The 13,542-nt window shown below is 36.8% G+C and overlaps 1 protein-coding gene across 8 annotated transcripts in view; it reads left to right on the top strand.

Annotated features, from left to right (window-relative positions):
• SRBD1 (S1 RNA binding domain 1) overlaps positions 1–13,542 on the top strand; it is a 142,019-nt gene that overhangs the window by 61,518 nt on the left and 66,959 nt on the right. For all 8 annotated transcript variants that reach the window (XM_040060212.1, XM_040060215.1, XM_040060218.1 and 5 more), the window contains one exon: positions 10,438–10,529. In XM_040060212.1, the coding sequence (XP_039916146.1) occupies positions 10,438–10,529 (92 nt within the window). The remainder of the gene's footprint in view (positions 1–10,437; positions 10,530–13,542) is intronic.

The following is a 13,542-nucleotide window of genomic DNA, read 5'->3' as shown; positions in this document are numbered from 1 at the left end:
TTTTTTTTCTGGGTTGTTTTAGTTTCACATGAAAAATGTTACCGGTTTCTGAAGAGTGAGTAACCTACTCTTTTTCTTAACCTTCTTGTTTGATTTTTTTTCCTGTCTGTTGCTATAATCCTTTTTATACTGTAATGCTGCAGTTCCTTCATAGGGTTTAATAGATTTCTCACTGGAAACACTAAGCTAGTACCTCAGTTTCACAACCTTTTTTTAATGAAGAAAAATATTTCCTTGATGGGCAGAATGGAACACTTCCTGGTAAGTGTCAGCTTTGAATGGTTATAAACTAGATCACAGGAAAATATAGAAGGAACTGTATTGTCGTGTATTTTTTTTTAAAAAAGAACCCCCCAGCAAATGCATACTTTAAAAATTTTAAGTGCATTCTCATGATTTAATTTGTCGAAGTGATTTTTGAAAGGTAGAAGCATATAATTTTGATTGGGTCTACATGAAGCACTTTTACTTTATACAACATTTGTCTTGAGTATGTTGAGCTGGAGAATAAACTCATTAAACTTCTATAAACCAAAACAGACAACTTATTTTTTTAGGTGAATTCCAAATGAAGGTAAACTAAAAAGAAACTACAAGGCTAGAAAGATGTGGAAAAACCAGTTTTTCTTAGTATTTAATATCTCAAAGAGTTTTTCCTGCCAGCATTTATTCTGATTCCAGAACTCTTAATTTATTTTGAGTTTCTCTATGTGGAAAACCTGGGTACTTCAGAGTTCTGTAAGCTGTGCCAAGTAAGCGTCTGTAGGTTAAAAATATTTAATATGAAGTCTTTGGATACAGCCTCACTTAAGAGGGATGGGGAGGGAGCAGAAAGGAGCAGCAGCAGAGGATCTGTGATTGCAGAGTCTTTCTACATTGAAGGCTCAACGCCAGTAGAAGGGATATCATTGACTCCACCTTTTCCCCCTGGACCTGTTCAGAGGAGAGGGTTGAGCTAGTAAGGAGAGATTGAGTACCAAGATCAGTGGTATTGTAAGAAAGCACAGAGGGGAAACAGAATAAAGCCTGTCTGGCCAAAGCTACAGGTGAGAATTTTGCATGAATCAGGGCTGTGGAGGCGGCACAGCAGCACTGGCCATGCTGCCTCCCAATTGCCCAGAGTGAGCATTAAAGAAAATGACAGTTGCTGGAGGTGCCGATCTCCAAGAGGCATTTTCCTCCATATGCTGTGGTCTTGTCCAGTTATGCTCCACTCTGGGGACAAAGTCCCTGGGAGTTGATGTGACTCTAAGCTCCAGCCTTTGGTCTGGATTAACTAACTGCATTTTAAGCACAGCAGTTGCTACATCTGTGTTGCTCGTTCTAACAGTTAAAAATGATTAGTGAGAGTAATTATAAGACTGGAATGCCGTGTTCTTGTAGCCTTTCTAGGTAATTTCAAACTGACTATTCACATATGATGCTTCTTAATGCTATGTTATTTGATTAAATCTGAATGCTCTATGAAGTTCACTGACAAATAAATTGGTTGAGACATCTGTATTCACTCAAGAACCTGATGGACTCTCCTCAGTGGATCATTTGTTTTCTTGAATGTCCTGTGTCCAGCAGAAGGGTGATGTGGGTATGACAGTACAGGCAATAGGGAGGGAAATGTTTTGGCTTAAAAATTAATTAGTCTTTAGTCGGACTAGTTTCCCCCCCTATTTTATAAATTGTCAGTGACAATGCCAAATACAGGTGGTGCTAGTAAGGTCTAGGTATTTCTTTATTGGCAGGAATTTTATTATTATTATTAATATTTTTTTCTTTTTTTTTTTCTTTTTTTTTTAAGTCTTGTTTTTTTCCACAACCTTGATATTTGATAATACTTCAATTTGAGTTACTATACATGAACATGAACTACCAGGATTCAGGGTTTTATCCTTTGCCTCTGCTGTTTCTAGAAACAGCCAGGCTAGATCTTACCTCTTGTAAGATCTTGCAGGGCTGGAAATCGACTGGGTGAAACACCAGCTTTTGCTATGGAACTATCACTGCTGGGGTTTCTGTTTGGCTGACCTGAGAAGAAGCTGCTGGCAGGACAGTGTTGGTGAGAGCCTTCTGCTCTGGAATTTGCAGATTCCTTTGGTGTGCTGTGTTTCATGGTGTTGAGTCAAGCTTGCCATCTTCACCAGCTGCTTGAGAACTGTGAGGGACAAGGGCTAAAAATGCCTACTTATTGAGCCCTTCAGTGGGGAACAATTTTCATAGACTTTTTGGGGAGTATCATCATCTTTTTGGACTGTGCCATGTTTCTAGTGTGCATCTAGATTTTGTTTCAAGATTGTCTATAAGGGTATGAAATGTGAGTGTTTAACATTGCCTAATGTTTCTATTCTTTTTGAAGCCTGTCTTCCAAAATCGGTTGTGTTTCTGTGTTTCCCTGTGCTTCCCTCCTGGGTAAAAACAGGTTAGGCAAAATCCTGTCCGTGTTTGGCTACGTTTTTTAAATCCTGTGTGTACAGTTTGTTCCCCTGAATTTAGTGGGATAATTTAGTTGTGCAAAACTGCTGAGTGCTGGCACGATTAGTCTTGGAATTATGAAGTATATATATAAAGAGCATACCTATATCCATGCCTGTTATATTTTAGAAATGGACTCTAGACTTTAGTTTCCTGTGTGAGTCCTAAAGCCTTTTTTACTGTCCTTTCTTGTAATGGTAATTGATTATAGATAGGTAACTTTTGCACATAGTTTAATACAACCATTTTTTGTTTATACTGCTTAGAAACTGCCATTGCATGGTCATCACATAAAATGTGCTTCTTTTGAGTTAAACTTTTCCTCCTGCATTAAAATAATGTTGATTCTACAACATTATCCTTATTGTCACAGTTTCTTTCCTTGGCATTGCTGCAGCAAGGAGACGAGCAGTAGCTATTTTTTTTCTGAAGTTCCTACTGTACTATACTGTTTTAAGTAAAAAGAAATTACTTGACTGCTTTTTAGTTGGATGGTTAACTTGGAAGTAGATTTTGGACCCGAAGCTCAGATTTTAAAGCTCTGTGCAAGAGCAGAAAAGAGCTTCAACTCCAGCTGCTTTATGAGCAATGACAGCACTTGTTTTCCGAAACTGCCAATGAAAGTGGTGGGGGCAGTCACAGGTGACTGTCACCTTCAGTCCTGAGACATGCCACCCTAGGTCTTTCACTTTTCACTGCAGACACGGGACGTGTATTTCTTCTGGGGATGAATCCACAGCACCAGTTTTGTTCTGATAACAGCATCTGGCACTAGATTGATTTAACAGGCTCTGAGGTTTGCTCTTTTCAGATATGCGCTTGTACGGCAGCCTCTGTGCGGCTCTGACATGGCCACACGTTACTGTTGTTTTTTCTGCCTCCTAGCACCACGTGTGAAGCTAAAGCTCTTTGACACCTGCCATTTGGACCCTTTTCTTACTGAAAAATGTCATCGTTTTCAGACAAGATGAAGACAGATATCTGATCATTCTTCCCTTTGCAGGGATGTGCTGAGGGCATGGTTCGTGCGCAGCTGAATAAAGGATTCCAGACTGGAGCTATACAATTAGTTTTATTAGTTTAGCATGGTAACTAGTTCTTGACTTGGGAGTTCATAGAGTGTTTTCTTTTGAACAGACATTGGGGAATTCTTGCATTTTTTCCGTTCCTGAAAGACTCTAATTTGGAATTTCAAGGCTTTAAATTTTGCATGTTGTTCTTCATCTGAAAGACTGTACTTCGATTCTGTAGTGTTTAGTTTTGCATAAGCATACTAGAAAAATTGGGAAACAAAGTATCATTGTAAGACTACTGTTATTTTAAGAAAAGTAATTTTTAATGATCTGAAGCAACAATACCAAGACTGATTAGATTGTCTTGCTAAAGATGGATTGAAACAGGCCTAATTCTTTCCACTTGAGTAGGTTCTAAGGATCTATACTGTCTACCAGGAAAGCCATCAGCTTAACTGTTGCTGAATATCATTTGTGGCTGAACAGGAGAGAAATGATTCCTAATGAAAGGATGATTGCTTTGAACTTCTGTCATTTCAGCAGCTGGTTGATAAGGTGTTTATTTATTGTCCCTGCTGTGGGATCAGCAAGCTGTTTCAAGTGTAGCGTTTGTAACTGAAAGAGATGATGTTATTCTGTGTTGTAGTCTGCTGCAAAGCAGAGTCCCTGATATGAAATAATGTAGTAGTTTTACATAGATTGAGTTGGTCAAGAGCAAATTCCTTTCTTTGCATGGCATAATTTCTAATAAACTTCATAAAATACAGAACAAATTCATACATGGCTAGAAAGACTGACTTCTTTCTTGTTCTGATTTCAAAACGTTAGTTGTAAGCAGAATTCCACCTAATATTTTATGTGGAAACTTACAGAATGCAGCTGAGCAACCACGTGGGGTCTGTTTCACTGCTCATCATTTGGTGTGCTCTCTGAAGACTCTTTGTGGGGTTAAATTCTTGTGTGTTCGGGAGCTCTGAAGCAGGAGCTGTACTTTAAGGCTTATGGTGTCCCTCCTGCATCTAACTGATTAGCTGCAACTGTCACTGTGAGCTTTTTTGGAATATTTTTGCTCAAGATGACTGTAACAGCTTTTGTTTAATTTGACTGATTTTGAAAGATGGACTGTAATATAAGTGACATTTTTATGGTGTGTAATAACTAAAAGTTTTGAGTAAAGCTATGGAAATTTGATGAACATTCTTTTCCTATCTAACAGTGGTTTTAGTATTAAATATATTTTACAACAAAAATATCTCCCAGGTTCTTTATATTTTTAACATTTAAAGCTAATTCTTTATATTATTTTGAAAACACAAATGAATTGGATGCTTATTGCCTTAATTGTATTGAATAATGGTTGCTTTCTGGTATAATCCTTTTTCGTGATCCTAACACCTTCCTTTGCTATCCCACTACTTTATTGGTGATGGAGCAACACCAGATTATGGCTCTTCTCTCATCTATCAGAATGAACAGGCTTTTGAAAATCTCTTTGGCCTTTTTATTCTTTGAATACATTATTCTGTGTATACCAAAACCTTTCAGTCTTGCACTTCCATGATTTATGTTCCTCATGTGAAAAAATGCCATGGCATAGCCGTGTCAGAGCCCGGGTCTCTCAGTGCTGGTGTCCTGTTGTTCCTGTGGCTAAGCACGTGTGGCTGCACGAATCACAGCCTGTGCTGCAGGCTCCAGCTGGCCACAGTCACCACCACAGCAGAAGGAATTGTGCTGTGCGCAGCACAGGGGTGCTGGAGTATTCGTGTGCCCAAACAGGAGTTTCTAGGAGGGCCAGGGAGCTCTGCCTTTGGTACTGGTGAGGGATTGAAGGGGCTGCTCAAGTTGCTGCTGCCACGTGCAATGTCTTGCTTGATAGGAGTGGAAAGAGCAAGACAAGTCAAAATGCAAATAAGGGGGTTATTGCTGTTTCCTGTGAAGAGCTTTTTCTGCCTTGCATGGGTGGCTCTCATTAGTCTTCAAAAATGGGTGTGTAGGGAGATTTAACAACAGATGATGGTATAGTGAGACTCTCAACCCTTTTGGGTGTTAGGCTCTTCAGGAACTGGTTGTGACTTCTGTGTTTTCAACAAGGCCCAATGGATTTCTCAGTCATGAAGTAGTCCAATCTTCTTTTGAGTATGTGCTTGATTAAGTCTTCCCTGTCCCTTCTTAGTTGGTTTTAATCATAACATCTGTCAACATAATTAAAGCTTGTTGCATTCCAACTAAGTGTCTAAACGCAGCGTTCTTTTCTAGAGAATATTTTGTCATTTTATTTCATTTTATTTTTCTGTCCTGGGTGATTCATAACCTGAATATTTCAGTACAGAATGCTGAATAAACCTTTGATTCTTTTTTTACCGTTGTACTTTGTGGAGCCTCTGGCTTTTGTAGACACAAGTTTATGAACAATATATTTATAAATAAATATGTAAAAAGTTGGGTTAGAGGAATTAGCCACAATTACTAAATTATGATTATGAATGGAGTTTTTCTGGCGGATCATCTTTTTATAGCCAAATACGAAAATCTTGGCCCATTTTGAGGCTGACATACCCTTTGCTTTTGAGTGACCAGGATTTTATTCCAAGTAATAAACACCAGACTCTTCTTTGTATTGGTATTGTTTCTTAAAATGTTATTTGAAAGGATTGAAGTTGTAGATAAGGGATTTGGAGGTTGTAGGAACAGAAAGTTATGTAAAGATGGATCAAGTTGCTTTTTTTTTCTCTGTAGGTTATTAATCCAGTGTTGCTTTTGATTGTAGGGAAATTACCTCAATGTAATATAGAAGTCTGAAATGTTGGTGAGGTTCATGAAAATGTCAGGAAGGTGCATTAATCTTTAAGCCCACAAATGTCTAGCCTGATACATTTTTTCTTTGTTTTACGTACATTAGATGTTACGTAGTTTTGAAAAGGTTTACAGTGAAAACTTACTACCTAAGAAACTTGATAGTTTTAAAAATTGTAATTTAGTTAAACCATTGTTGCTAGCTAGCTGGTTACATGCAATCTTTGTGCATTTCTTTTAGATATGTAATAGCTTTGAATTTAAAAAAGAGGAAATTGTAAGTATTCTCAGATTTATTTATTTTTTTTTTACCTTTTTAAAAGAAGGGCTCTTTTTCCTGTAAAAATTAGGAGATGGAAAATCTGAATGTTTTCAAAATCAAATAATCTTTTCAGACCAAATAGGTAATGCTTATTTAAGCTGAGTAAGAAAACAGCTTGCTTTAGTGAATGTTAAAAGGCTCCCTGAAGTATTTAGGATATAAGTGGCATGGTCTCTAGCAAAAAGCTGAGGGCCCACCAGGTGGTGCTGGTGGAATACGTTTAATGTTGCCTTAGCTACTTAAAACGTGTCTTAACAACTGTGAATGAGGTGGGTGCAGTACAGGAAAACTTAGTTCATATGCAACAAGCCAGTTTGTACAATTGAAAAGAATACACTGTAATATTGTGTAGTGGCTCTGTGATTTGGGCACTTTTAATTTTTAAAAATTGGATAAAGATGCTGAGGAAAAACCCCTTATCCATAGGGTGGCTGACATGGGAAGCACAGTAAGGAGGCATAGTTGCAGATCCTTACCTGCTTTTTTGTTAATTCAAAGAGAAATTGATGAGACTTGTTCATTCATGTACTAGAAGCATATTGTATCATATCATAACCATGTGCAAATTTACCTACTACATATTGACTTTGAAAAGCAAAATAATTTTGCACTAAAGTGGTTTTAACTGTTAAGATTTGGTGAGAATCTTTACTCCTAAGGAATGCACAGCAATGAGGATCTCATTATGGGGCCAATTCTTTTGGTTTCATCTATTAAGCGACTTAAAAAGTCAAAATAGAAACAAAATTTGAAGATTCACAAGATTTTAATACAGTTTCACCAGCTCTTATGAGTTTTGGGGTTTTTTCACTCCTCTGAGAATTGTATCCATTACAGAAATGGGAAGAAGAGATTGAAGAACAGTGTGGACAGTAGTTCGGAGTTTCTATTCAAATTTCTATTGCCTACTCAGTTGAGCATGTTTGGTTTTCTCTTAATATGCCCTGACATAGAATGTATATACATTATTTAAAAGACACAATGTAGAGCATTTAGCAATGTTATATAAGCTTAAATTGGCTATAAAGCCATCCCCCTTTTAAAGGGAATGATGAGAATTTGGAAAACATACAAAATGTCAGTGAACCAAAGTGATTGTCTCCTGTCTGGTCAAAAAGTAAAATCCCGAGCAACTTCTGTCAATCCCTAAAGCTTGTAACAATAGTATTTTGACCAAGCTAAATGTTTTAGCATACTGTGTGCCATTGTCACATTAGTCATCACCTCACTGTAGCCATATCAAACCATGTGATAGCCACAAATAATTCTGTAAAAGTTTGCCTGACTGTTGTTGAATGAACCAGAGGATGGTTTCTTAGGAGTGTATGGCCGTATGTGTTTAATCTGGGTAAGATTTATTTAATGTCTGGGTTTTGCTGTCTTGGGCAGAGCAGTGTGAGGCTCTACGTGAGTGGAAATTCTTGCTCCCCTTTTCCACGTCTGCTACACCAAATACTTCATAGAATAACTGCATGCATGTACTAAACCATCTCAGAGTGGATCTCAAGTACCCAGTGTATGCTGCTTCTGAAGGTGCTTTTTAGATCTTCTTTTTCTTGTGATAGTTTTTTACTTGGCTTCCCCCCTTCTTCTCACCCCGGTGTGTCAATGTTTTTGCCCTTGAGGAAAGGAAATATGCCTTTTTCAAATGTTTGTCTCCTATCCTGAGTTTTAATTTTATCTACTCATTTTAGCAAGGAGTTTTTGTACTGCCTATCTTAAAATTTGGCACAAGTCACATGTTACCATAGAATGACAGTGTTAGTGTAATCCTTCTGCTTCTGCAAATTGTCAGTGCAGTATTAATGAGAAACATTAAAATGTCAAGTGTGTTAAAATTCCCATCAAGATTACATCAGGTTTTTCACTGCAGAAAATACAGGGAGAGGATCAAGCAAAAGGCTGTGTTCAGTAATACAGTACAGTTTATAGTACAGCACCGTAAAAATGACCACAAAACACCGATTTTTTTAAAATCTAAAATTATATTACACTGTATTATCAGTGTATTAAATTTAAAAATTGCTTGTGGGCTAACGTTTGGGATCTGTTGGAATACGAGGATTGAAGAGAGATTAGTGAAAAGTTGTTAAAAGTGTGTGCTCATGTGTGGTTTTTTGGAAGCACTATCCAGAAAGGGAGCGCTTGCCAGATGCTGCCTTTATAAGGTGTGAACAGGTTAAGAAATACGTTCTGCTGCATTGTTCTTTAAATTACTCGTTCATCAGAGAAATCAGTTTTATGAGTCTTCTGTCAACATCTTTATGTTCAGCAGTTAGGTTTTTGTGGTACAGTCTTATTTCTGAGTGCTGTGATGGGAATGTTTTATGAATGTCCTTCGTAGTGAAGGAGTGCTCATAACACTGAATCTTTTTGAAAGATCGTGAAATAGTTTCATTTTCACTTGCCCTGTTCACCTGGTCTGAGGATTTTTTTGCTGTGTTGGAATGGGTCTGAAGTTACATTAATTTAAAAGATAACAGGATTTTATTTTTGGTATTTATTGAAAGATCCAGTCTGTTTGTACTACTACTGTTCTTTAGAGTTTTGAATAACTTTAAAATCTGACTTGTGTGTACAGCCCACCACCAAATTCCAGTATTGATTAGGGAAGAGTGGAATCTGTAAAAAAAACAGTAAGAAATTCTTCCTTGTGTATTTGCCTTTTACACTATTTACTGTTACTGTGCTTAGAACATTGAATGGGAATATGTTTAACATCTGAGCTGTTTTCCAGCTTTTTCGAAAGGGAGGGGCTTCTAGGTATCAGTTTCTTTATTTAAAAATTTGACCCAATAAATGTTCCTAAAAGGAAAATTTATAGTCCAATTTTAAAACAATATAAAAAAGTTATGGTTTTTTTGCTGAAAGGTCTGTTTCTTAAGGACTGTGGTTTCTCTCCTTATGGCAAAGATTAGGTTATTTTAGAAGTGGAATAGTAAAAGTAAAAATAGTTCTGAAACTGATCGTATTAACCTCCAGTGCAGTAGCTGTATGATGCCATAATTATCAACCTGAAATTGCAGTTCTGTTGAAGTTATTTGAAGAAATATACTGTTGATTCAGTGGTGTCAGAATTTCACAGCTGAAAATAAACTCAGACTGAATACTTGATTGCAGTTTTTCTCTTGAGTGGAACTAGAGCACTTGAGGGGTTTTTAATTATGTGTTTGATTTGAATTGCTGAGTTTATCATCATTTCTGAATGAGTTTGAGGTGTGTGGTAGATACATGAACTGTAGTTTAAGTTCCTGAAGACAAGCAATCTTTTTTTCTTTGGGGATGGCAGTGAGAGCTGGGAGAAGACGGTATTGAATGCTGCTGAGAAGGGAGCTGCAGCTCTGTGGCTCAGTTCTGTATCAAGCTGGTGCTTTTTGAGTGTTTTGGGGCAGCTGGCTTGTGGCAATGTGTGTGCATGCTCATGGCTTGGATTCAAGTGATACTTGAATGTTAGACTTTAGAATGTGGGTGTTTTTAATGAAATGGTCAGGTTTAGTTTCATTTATGGAAGCTGGTTTGCCTATTTACTTCTGGTAGCACTTGTTTCTCGTATTAATTTTCTTTCCTCTTGTAAAGGCTGAGATAGGGAGTGAGATCATGCACAGTGTGTATTTATAATAAAGCCAGAATTGATAAAGAGTGAATGCTGCAAGTCAGGGAGGTGTTTTGACTTAAATGGAGATATTTTCCTTTGTACTGACTTACTTTTGTAATCATTTGGTTTACTTAAAACCAGAGGCTTTAAAAAAAAAATCTAAATACTCACTTAAGTCACTTGTGAAGCCTTTCACTTGTGTTGTTCAGTTGTGTGCTGTTTTACTTACTTGCTGTTTTATTTTTCAGCATTGTCAGTGAAGCGGGAGCATCGATCTACAGCGTCAGTCCAGAAGCATCCAAGGAAATGCCAGACCTAGACCCTAACCTAAGAAGTGCCGGTATGCAGAGTATTTAATTTTATCACACTTCAACATGGAGCTCAAGTCTCAGTTCTCAGACTGTTTTGTTTATAATATTAAATGAAATAATAGCCAAAAGTAGAAAAACGTTTTGACTATTTTGTTTCTAGACCTTAATTCTTCTGTCATTTCACATTTGAAGTCCTAGGCGTGCAAATGAATGACATCGTCTTCTGCTAACGCCTGTAATGTAAAGATCCGTGTGGATGTATTCCTTCAACAGGCTGGTACAGGAGAATTTATGGCGGTGAATAGAACTAACGAATTGCATGAACTTGCACATGTCCATGCGCACAGGGGCTTGACCTTCCCTCTTCTCTGTGTGTACATAAGTATTTCTAGCAGTAATTAAACCGTTCAAGGGCTGGAAAAACAATGTAAAACTAGAACGGATAATTTAAAGGTGTGCGTTTGTTGTGATCACTGGAGTCCTCATGTAGCTGAATACAGTTTTCAAGATATACTGTTTAGGTTTTATTTTTAAAAAATTATCTAACTCAGCATAAATGTCACTGAGGTCTAACACAGAAATTGGAAATGTGCAAATGTTGCCAGTATTAAAATTTTTGGTGTTTGATTAAAGAGTAGTCTTTAAAGATCAAATTCCTAGCAGCTCCGTCTGCATCCACGTTCCACTCATGGATTTGTTTTATTCGGAGATGGCTGTGAGGGCAGGTTTGAGGTTATTTTTGTATTACTTCACTTACATATTTTTAATTGTGTGTCTTATTGTGTTTGTTTTTATCTACCTTGTGGGGGTTTTTTTGTTCTTAGTTTTTCTGCAGTTTGCTGTCATACTCAGTCAAATATAGCATATTGGAAAATGCAGCAGCACTTGTATATAAAACTTTTCCAGTCAAAATTATAATGTTGTTAAATTTAATATTTTTCTAGCAGGTTACTGGCCTGGAAATCCTTTAGAGGGTATAGATCAGCAGAAAAGAATTCTGACGTGGTATTCAGGAGTAAAACTTTATAGAATTCCCCATGTTTCACTTTTCTCTTATTTCCACCAAGGGGAAAGTGTTAACTTGATGTTTCAAGTGAATGTTTTTACAGGAATATTCTTGGAATGTCTCTATCAGCCCTTCCATTTGCAGGAGAGGTCTCTAGCTTCTTTTTCTTGATTCCCTTTTCCCTGCCTGTGAACAGACTCCATTGTGATTATTTCTTCCCTGGGCCACAGAGGTTTTAAGTGTGTCATGGTATGGCCAGAGCAAATATTAGGAATGTGGCATTTCTGTATTTGTGACAGATAGAACTAGCTTTCCCTTGGGCCACAGTTTTTTATGGTGCTGATATATTAAATGTAGTTTTAAAGTTGATGTAAATGAACGAAAAACACTGAAAAGGAGGAAATCGAATGATTAACATTATGCCTTTCCAGATGTACATGTTTCTCATTTTCTCCAATTTAATTTTTCAACATTCCAGATATTTTTATTCAGTGTTGTACGTCAAATACAGTAAATTGAAATCAAATTTGTAATACATGATCAATTCAAATAATAATTACCTAGAGTTAATAATTGCTCCATTATTACTAGGATTTTCTTCAGACTTAATTTCAGTGCTGTTGCATCTGGTTTTAAAAGCATTAGCAATTTTAACATGCCACAGCAATATCACAGAGTGGGTAGAAATTGAAAAAGGGTAGGATAGAAATTGAAAAATAATTGCCTAGTTCCATGGATGTTATGAAAGTGACAGCTAGAACTATGTTACAATCAAGGTGTTCTAGAAGTTTTAGGCTTTCTTCCTGGCATCTTTTGGTGTAAATTTGTAATTCACTGTGCTAAAGCTATGGATGTTTTCTTGAAGTTGAATGTAAAAATGGGACGTAACATTAGAGGGAAACAAGAACTGATGTTTGAGGCTTTTTCAGACTTTTTTCTTGACTAGCTTACTTGTGTAGTTTCAATTTTCCTTTAATTTGCAGCATACAGGGAAGTGACATTGCGTCAAAGCTGACTTGCTTTTTATTTTAATTATTGTGTTACATCATGTCAGATTCTGTGCTTACACGATAGCATTTAGTACATTAAAGGAAACTGACAGCTGCATGATGAAGTGTGACATTTATAGTTAAAATAAAAGGTACAGCTGACGTGAGATATCTGTGATCTTAATGCTATTTGCCACTTTAACATTTTTCTCAACAAAACTTTATAGAAGGTTTTTTGAATGACACAGATAGGCCTGTGTTTGTCAATTGGGTACATAAATGTAAAATATTAAATAATACATGTTATATGAGAACTTTCTCATCTCTGTAATATTTGCGATGGTGTTTAGCAACTGTTTGCAGTCAGTTTTTGCTTTATACAGAGAAATAGAAGATATCAATCCTGATGGAAAAATTAGCTTAATCATTTCTCCTTGGCTGAGTATCCTATATGGGAAAAAAACCAGCAAACTTCAGCATTTCTTGGGGGTGCTAATTAAAGGTATTAGTTAATCCAAGGTCTCAGCTGGGTTTTTTTCCCCTTTGAGCTGTCTTTGAAGGTCACGGATGACACGAGTTTGTAATAAATGATTGAGAAAGATCTCATTTTAAACCAATGGTGTACATACAAACTGTAGAGGAAAGTATTTATATTTATCCATACAGCACTTTTAGCCAAAATTGCACTTGCTTTAAAAAAAAAAAAGAAAATAAAAAAGACCTTTTTTTAAAACAATTTTCTGTTATCTACAGTACAGAGAATGAAATAGGATTTTTCCAACTTTAGGGTCTTTCCAACTTTAGAAGGGTCCTGAATATTTCATGAAAGTGCAGAAGCTTCTGTACTATTCCTGCAATTCTTGTAAAATCTTGTGGAGTGGGACTCGGCTAAGTAGAGAGTAAAGAACTTGATGAAACCTAGTTACTTTGTGTTTGAGTAGAGTGAGAAGGTATATATCCCCTTCTGACAGTCATTGTAGGATTAATGAGCAGAACAGCGATTTCTCAGCCTCACAGAATTAGGAGATAAGAGGCTTATAGGCCAGG

This window comes from Hirundo rustica, chromosome 3 (assembly GCF_015227805.2).
Source record: "Hirundo rustica isolate bHirRus1 chromosome 3, bHirRus1.pri.v3, whole genome shotgun sequence".
In the NCBI taxonomy this organism is placed as follows: Eukaryota; Metazoa; Chordata; class Aves; order Passeriformes; family Hirundinidae; genus Hirundo; species Hirundo rustica.
Note: the sequence above shows the minus strand (reverse complement) of the source record. Positions and strands in the feature narration are given on the sequence as shown.